Raw genomic sequence first — 8,902 nt, 5'->3', positions numbered from 1 at the left:
CTCAAAAGTCGATTTCTCCCAGCCAAGTACTAACCAGGCCCAACCTTGCTTCGCTTCCAGACTAGATCAAGTGCATTCAGGGTGGTATGGCTATAAACTCAAAAGTCCATTTCTCGAAGAGACCGTCCCTCTACCTAAAATTTCAACCCAGTGTCCCTACCTCCATGAGTGTTATTCCCTGTCACTACAGTACTGTTTTCCCTCAGTCTTAGCCTATATCACTGTCTAGTCTCCCCTATTGGGTTCCAGACTCCATGAAGTTAGGGATTTTTTTTTCTGTCCACTTTTCTCACTGCTGTTTCTCCAATGCCCTTCGCATAGTAGGCACTAAAAACATTTCTGTTCAATAATCGCTGAACTGCATTCAGGCAAAATTGAGATTATCAACGTCCTCCATAAAAAGCTAGCAAAACTATCTTCCACTTACCAACTTGCTAGGTATCCAGTCAGTCCTAATTAACAGTTCCGAGATCAATTCTAATTACCTGACAACATGATGTCCAAACTGAGGTATTTATATCCTTTGTTTATCCCACTTTCTGGAACATTTGATAGCAGCTTTCCACCACAAAAACATTTTTAGATTAAAATTACTTTGCCCCCTGTGGTTATCTGTGGGCATTTGTGACAAATTGTTTGCTAGGACCCAGTGAGCCAGTGCTGATTGGCCACTGGCCACTCGGACCAACTTTAAATTTCAGGAAAAATGCCCAGAGATAGCTAATCCTGCAAAAGAAGCCAGGCATTCGGAAGGTGCAAGATACCAGGTAATTCGATTCTCTTGATATTCTTGATAGCAAATGGCTTTATATCACAATTGCTTGCATTGTCATGATGCTTGCTACCCGGGTAAGTTATAGCTTTTGAAAATAAATGCAATAAAGGCAAATCGAAATTGTTTTCAACTGAGCACAACTGTGTAATATTTAGTGCTTTGTTTTTATAAAAGAGGAAGTATTACCAAGCTCTAGAAATCATCAGCTAATATTGATGGTTTGGTAGCAAACTTCTTCTTCAACTACTAGCATTATCAAGACCTACAGTAACTCAAAGACTCTAATATTTCTCTATCTCGTCATTTACAAACCAGAATCAAGAGAATCTGATCATATTCACAGTGGCAAACCTCATCTGTGCTGATATTTCTACTGGTCAGCATTGAGTCATTTCATAAGTCACTTATGTTGTCCTTATGTAGAAAATGCTAGAAGGCTAAATTATAGTTAGAATTAAGATCCTTAAAATTGTATTGCTTTAGAAGAGAATAGCCTAGGATTTTAGAATATATTTAACAGTTATATGTATTTCTCCAAATAAAAGATTTTACCTTGAAATGTTTAAAGATTGCAAGAATGTTTAGGTAATTTTTCCCATTAAGTGTTTTTCCCTCAAGTAATTTCAAAGAGTGGTATGATGTTGTTTTTATATTGGTTGCTATCTGTCTCTGGGGAAGTTAGTAAAATATTTAATGTTCATCAGAACCAATAGATTGGTAGTCCAAAGCTTATGTTGATTCTTTGTTTTTTTTTTAATCTAATGGCTACTTGACTTAAGTGAGCTCACTAGACCCTGTTAGTATATATTTTTTTGCTTTTTTTTAATTTATTAATTTATTTTCTCTTTTCTTTCTTTCTTTTTTTTTTTTTAGAAGCACACAGATGGTCACTCATCTGTTAGTATATTTACCCAAGCATAAACATGGGCCTTTATTCATAAGTAAATGTTGGTGTTTTAAATGCCATTTTGTGGAGCCCAATATAAAATATGATTTGCTTTTAAGCCACTACATGTAGATTATTCTGTAATATAAAGGAATAGAAAGCTATTTAAGGGGGCACAAAGTCTTGATTAAGGTCGCTGGCTCGGTAGGTACTTTGCCTGGACACTAATTCTAGTTCTGCCCCTTGATAGCTGGGAATTTTGGAGCAAGTTATTCGAACTTTCTGTGTCTATTTCCTAATCTGCAAAACAGGCACCTAACTCATAGGGGTGTTGAGAAGCTAAATTAATTGAGCACATGTAAAATTCTTAAAACAGTGCTCGGCTCATTTTGGTATTCAGTAAATGTTACTATTAATATAAGGATTTCGTACATTGTTTCACCCTCTAGCTTGTGACTGGCTACTAATTCAGACACATTGCTAGTGAGTGTGAGGATATATTTTGGGGACAGCAGTCTGGAGGCAGATAGGATTCCATTCCCCACAGTGGAATCAGCTTCCTGGACAGACTGAGAGTCTGTTAGGCTCTGCTACATTAACTGGATGTCATTTTGAATTATACCAATAATTAACTCAAAGGATCTCTTTCTAAAGGAGGAGAAAATTAGGGCTTAAAACAGAGCACATCAGTGTGTCTATAAAACCGATTTCGATCCACTGCCTTTATGGTTTTAATGTTGAATAATTTTCATTCTCACATCGGAATAACTAGACATATGAAAGAAAGCTCTTAGATTAAAATATGCACACTTCTTCCCAGGTGTGATTTGTGCTAAAATAAAATTAAATAAATAAAATAAAATAAAAATATATGCACACTTGGATGTAAATAAATTACACATAGTTTATATATATACATATATAAACTATGTGTAATTTATTGATATATATATATATATCAAAAGGAAATAAACTGCCCAGGGGAAGGATGCTTATATGTATATATAACCCTGTGTTTTTGTTTTGTTTCTTCTTATGACTGCAGTTCATAATTAGCAGTGCTCTAGGGTAAAATATGACTGTCTTTTCGCAGAAATTCTCAAAGATGCAAGTTGTCTGTGTGGGACTGCTCTTTTTCAGCGTCGCGTGGGCAGCACCAGTAAGCATTTGCAAATTCACTTCTCAATGGATTGTGTGTGTCATAGAATCTCTTGCTGTCTTTACCTATTTTTCTTTTAAGCAATGTCTATTTAAATTGTAGTGGCATGTACCTAACTCATGACAATAAAGCACCGAGCAGACAGAAAGCTTCCAGTACTTAACACAAATGCCTGTCACCAAGGAGGCCCTCAACAAACATGTGCTGAGTTACAAGATACCATGTTGCATTTATAGGGCCACCAAAACCAATATGTTTGACAACACCAATATCTGGCCACCGAGTTTCAAATCAGCTGCCACTAATGAGTGCTACTCAAAGACAAATCATAACATGCCAAAAGAACATTTCAATATTTTACTAACGACTTAAAGAATTTGACATGTATGTTTTAAAGCTAACTAACTAAGCCTGGTGTGTGGTAGCTCACACCTGTAATCCTAGCACTCTGATCGCTCAAGGTCAGGAGTTCGAGACCAGCCTGAGCAAGAGTGAGACCCCCGTCTCTACTAAAAATAGAAAGAAATTAACTGGCCAACTAAAAATATATAGAGAAAAAATGAGCCGGGCATGGTGGTGCATGCCTGTAGTCCCAGCTACTCGGGAGGCTGAGGCAGGAGGATCGCTTGAGCCCAGGAGTTTGAGGTTGCTGTGAGCAAGGCTGATGCCATGGCACTCACTCTAGCCCGGGCAACAGAGTGAGACTCTGTGTCAAAAAAATAAGAATAAAATAAAATAAAGCTAACTAACTAGATTTTGTAAATTGATGATTATGCAAAAAGATGACAGCTTTTCTGTATTTCTTGCAATACTCAAACACTGTGGGATCCTGCTAATACGATTTCTTCTTCATCAGCAAGGCTTATTATGGGGTGTAGTGCCCTGAGCCTCACCCAAACCAAGCTCCCATTTCCTTTCGTGTACTTTCTTCCCTGTGACTCACCCAGATGAGTATTCAGGATGCAACCAAATTATCTTGTGAAAATGCTGAGTGTGGCAGATCTTTTCTGCAGAGCAGACACAGTGCTGATCAGAGAATTGTCTGAACAGCATCCTAACTACTCAGAGCGACCTTTTCAGCCCGAGAACCATGGAAAGGAAGGTTCCTTCCATCGCCAATCGTGCTGAAATCCAGGTCCCGAGTGAGCGGGTGACCAGTCGGGTAACCGAGACTGGCAAGGGTGACCCAGGTTGTTTATGAGGACAGCAGACGTCAATTGAGTGTGTCCCCTTTCTCAGCTCGAAGTCCTGTGGGGACGCGGCACTGCTTCCAAATGACACCTGTCGGGCTCGATGCACAGGACCTCAACGCTCAGATGCCGGGGGTGGTGGCCCGGGTCCTGCCAACCCAGCTCTGGCCAACCAGCTAAGGATTTTATTCTGAGCACCATACTCCAAGGAACAGCCGGGGTGGCGCTCTGTTGGCCGTTTTGCAGTGCATGTGCCATGTCAACGTCGCCCCAACGACCACTGGTCAAAAGGGGCAGGCAATGCCACCTCCACGACAGGGCCACATCCAAGCGTAGGACCAACTGCCAAGTGGGTGTAGGTGGAGAAGGGAGGGGTGCAGATTTCCAAGGAAAGGGGCTCAGCAAGCACAGGGAGACAGCATTTGGAACAGCCAATGGGTAAATGTGATGTTTTTTTTTTTTTTTCTCCCAGAAATGGAAATCCCATTTTAGCAATTACCTACATTATTTGACAATGGGTTGGTGGTTTAAAAAATTAGTATAGACTGAGTCACTTGAATACATCTTGGAATTGTAAGCCAAATTCCAAACAATTTAAGAAGGGAAGAAAATAAAAAGATGTTTATCGGGTCGTGCAATTCAATGGACATTCATTGCAATATTCATTGCATGCCAATATGTAATCAGACTAGAAAGACTTTGCTATAAATCACAATAAATCATGAACTATACTCACATACTTTAGACTGTCAAGGGTGTTTTTAATACATAAATGTGTTCTGTAAGAAGATGCCAAATACCCCACGCTGTCATTTCTTTCTTTTGTTTAAAATCTGTCCATCTTATTTTTATGTTTTCTTCCTCCTGTAGTCTCATTTTCCAAAACTATTTTTCAATGCTATGATATTTTGAAGGATGATGCAAAGGTCTAGATTAAAAGTCACAAGATTATACAAGAATAAGCAGAAGGGCCGGGTGAGGTGGCTCACACCTGTAATCCTGGCACTCTGGGAGGCTGAGGCGGGAGGATCGCTCGAGGTCAGGAGTTCGAAACCAGCCTCAGCAAGAGCGAGACCCTCGTCTCTACTATAAATAGAAAGAAATTAATTGGCCAACTAATATATATAGAAAAAATGAGCCGGGCATGGTGGCGCATGCCTGTAGTCCCAGCTACTCGGGAGGCTGAGGCAGGAGGATTGCTTGAGCCCAGGAGTTGGAGGTTGCTGTGAGCTAGGCTGATGCCATGGCACTCTAGCCTGGGCAACAAAGTGAGACTCTGTCTCAAAAAAAAAAAAAACCATCAGAAGGAAGAAATGCAATAAAGAATAAAATTATAAAATCGGCCTTGAAGATACTTAATATAAACTTCATTAAGTTTCCTTTTACTACTAAATGTTTTTTTCAGATTTAATCATTTTAAATGTTTTATTATTTTAACCCTGGGACTTTAAGACAGAGGATTTAGATTAAAATATCTTCTTTACTTCTACTACCTCTCCCAGCTGTGTAAGTGTACGCAATTTTGATTCTCCTACGGTCTATTTCATAGGGGTTATTTGGGGACTCAAATGAGATTATGTGTACAAAGCAGTTTACAGGCCAGGCACGGTGGCTCACATCTGTAATCCTAGCACTCTGGGAGGCCGAGGCGGGAGGATCGCTCAAGGTCAGGAGTTCGAGACCAGCCTGAGCAAGTGAGCAAGAGCGAGACCCCGTCTCTACTAAAAATAGAAAGAAATTATTTGGCCACTAAAAATACATAGAAAAGATTAGCCAGGCATGGTGGCGCACGCCTGTAGTCCCAGCTACTCGGGAGGCTGAGGCAGGAGGATCGCTTGAGCCCAGGAGTTGGAGGTTGCTGTGAGCGAGGCTGACGCCACGGCACTCTAGTCCAGGCAAGAGAGTGAGGCTCTGTCTCAAAAAAAAGCACTTTACAAATGGTAAAATGCAATATATTATAAAATAAGGTGTTTTGACAAACTATTGTTTGTTTCTAGAATGGAACAGAACACTTTAGGCAGATATGCCTTGGAGTCCAGCTAAGGGGAAACTTTCTAAGCTTTTGAGTTTATATTTGAAGATGATTTTATCAGTTGGGGTCCAGCCTGGAAAACAAGATCCACGATAGTGAGTTTTGTAGAGGGATTTTATTTGGGGAACTAGCCATAGAGTCTAGGAAGAATAGAAAGGGCAAACCAGGTGTGATGAGGCCACCAAAATATTGGAACAACTACCACCCCAAAGGCTGGAAGGACAAAAGAGGAGGTTCTCAGGCTCTTTCTAGAACCAGGACCTCAAAGGAGACAGACCCAGATCTAGAGCTCAGCCCCACAGAGAGAAAACAGGGATGGACATCTCTGGGCATCTCTCTCCATCTGTCCTCCAGTCTCAGAACTCCATCAGCCAAACCCAGACTGAACCCAGAGGGCAAAGGAGCTTGGGAAATGGGATTGGGAGGAATCAGCTCAGACTGAGCTGGAGAAATACCTGGTCTGAGAGCAAGGAGGAAAATCAGCCATGTCTTACTGCCAAGAACAGCCTCTCCGTATAAAACAAAATACAGAACTTTAAGGCATATTCAGGAAGCACGATTTCCAGGAAAATGAGACAGACGGTCTAGGTGGCCCTCAGATTGTTTATCTCTTCACTTAATCTCTTCCTTAAGGGTTTCTCTCTCTCGTAGGAGTGACCCACCATGGTGCCTGCTGCCACTTCAGCTCACAAAAACACGAACCAGTCCCACACGCTGGCTCCCCTCGCCACATCTGTTCTTTCTTAGTTTCTGGCCTTTCTCCTCTTCCATAGTTACCCCTCTCCCCCAGGTACCCTCAAGAAATGTTGACACTTTCATGTCCAACCAAGAAAAAGGATTAGTCCCAATCTGCTGCCCACCAGCCCGAATGACATGTCTGGCCAGGTGACTTGGCAGTAGGAAGGTTTGATCCGCAAGGGGTGTACGTGTCCCTTACGTCAATGGCTATGGTTTTAGTCTTGCTGGGCCACCAACACGCTCATATTTTAATTCAATATAACAATTACTGAACTTATATAATCAACGCACACAAGGCCAGGCGCGGTGGCTCTCGCCTGTAATCCTAGCACTCTGGGAGGCCGAGGCGGGAGGATCGCTCAAGGTCAAGAGTTCAAAACCAGCCTGAGCAAGATTGAGATCCCCATCTCTAGTAAAAATAGAAAGAAATGAATTGGCCAACTAAAAATATAGAGAAAAAAAAAATGAGCAGAGCATGGTGGCGCATGCCTGTAGTCCCAGCTACTTGGGAGGCTGAGGCAGGAGGATCACTTGAGCCCAGGAGTTGGAGGTTGCTGTGAGCTAGGCTGATGCCACGGCACTCTACCTCTAGCAAAGAGTGAGACTCTGTCTCAAAAAATAAAAAAATAAAAAAAAAAAAATATATATATATATATATATAATCAATGCACACATAGAGTCCACACCATTGAACTCTGATTTTAATCCGCTTATATTTAACAGTTTCTAGTGTGCCAGTGAAAACTTCTTTTTCAGTGGGTACCAATGACAACCAAGCTCTTTCACCCAGAGTGCCAGCCCTCCCTTCCCTCCCACCCACCCACCCCCACTCAGTGGTTCTCTGAGCTTAAATTCGGCTCTGGACTGGGAATGGAGTTGTCCCTCCCTCCCTTCCTTACAGTCTTTCGTAACCTTGAAAAAAATATATATTCAAGTGAGGAGTGTGTCCATCTCCCCTTTGGTAAGAATAATTTTCCACATTGAATAATACAACCTGGTGAGAGCAAAATAAATAAATGGAACGTTTGTTGTTTGGAAGAATTAATGAAAGAATGAATGTTCTCTTTGGTGAAGTTTTGTTCCTTGTTTCCTTTCAGACATTTCAACCACAGACTGAGAAAACTAAGCAAGGATGTGTGGAAGAACAGAGGGTAAACAGAATTCGTCTTCTCAAATAACTCTATTTTGGTTCTGTAAAAAAAAAAAAAAAGTCAATAAGAGAACATTTTAGCTGTCAAAATAGTCTCGGGTACTTAGAATGGAAGCGCAGAATTATGCAACATAATTTTGGTATTTTCTGACTAATCAAGTATTATAATTCCCATGACGTGTGATAGAAAAATGGAAAACATCCTGAATAGAGATTAGTTTCTCTTCGATGTAGTTTCTTCCTTCAGATGAAAACAGTGGTTTGCCAGGCAACATCCAAAGGGGAGAGGGAATAAGGATTCTAGCATACCAGCAAACAATATTTTCGCACACGTGCACACGACAAACATTTTGCTCTCAGAGTCATAAAAAGCGAGAGAAGGAGAAACTGGCTAACAGGTCTTAATGGAAAATTCTGTTTTCATGGAGTCAGTTTTCTGTATGCATCCAGAAAGTTAAACAATTCCTCTCCGGGTATGCATGTCACCAAATCGCAGCTTAAGGTCTGCTTATCTCGGTCTCTCCTGGAAGTTCTAGAAAATTCTAAGAGCTAACAATCTTCCCGTTCTCCAGCTCAGCTGAAAATTGCAAAGGCCAAAACTGCACACTTCAGAGCCTGAATGTTCGTGATGCTGTGAGTTTTGCCAAGTAGATACCAGACACAAATACCATAAAACCTGTCTTTCTCCTAATCCCCTAACCCCTGCACCTGAAAATACTTCCACATGCTCCATTGCCATTGAAATTCGGTGATAAAAAAATCGACGTACCCTGGGAGGAAAAGCAGTTGACAGTCACTCTTAGGGAAGACAGATTTAGACGTATGAAGAAAAGAGGAAAAAAATGACTTGCTATCTTCGGGGACTGGCTGACGCGCGCCCCCCTGTGGTTGGTTATAGGAAGTACTACCATTTGTCAAAGCCAGAATGGGACTTTGCCCAAATTTAAAAAAAAAAAAAAAAAAATTTCTTAT

At 41.1% G+C, this 8,902-nt stretch overlaps 1 protein-coding gene across 1 annotated transcript in view; it reads left to right on the top strand.

Annotated features, from left to right (window-relative positions):
• Window positions 1-2,766: 2,766 nt before the first annotated feature.
• The window catches only part of MEPE (matrix extracellular phosphoglycoprotein), a 12,072-nt gene continuing 5,936 nt past the window's right edge, over window positions 2,767-8,902 (top strand). Inside the window, exons 1-2 of the mRNA XM_075998718.1 lie at window positions 2,767-2,820; window positions 7,878-7,931. Of these exons, the coding sequence (XP_075854833.1) occupies window positions 2,767-2,820; window positions 7,878-7,931 (108 nt within the window). The remainder of the gene's footprint in view (window positions 2,821-7,877; window positions 7,932-8,902) is intronic.

This window comes from Microcebus murinus, chromosome 29 (assembly GCF_040939455.1).
Source record: "Microcebus murinus isolate Inina chromosome 29, M.murinus_Inina_mat1.0, whole genome shotgun sequence".
Lineage (NCBI taxonomy): Eukaryota > Metazoa > Chordata > Mammalia > Primates > Cheirogaleidae > Microcebus > Microcebus murinus.
This window is presented reverse-complemented; position numbering and strand designations above follow the sequence as displayed.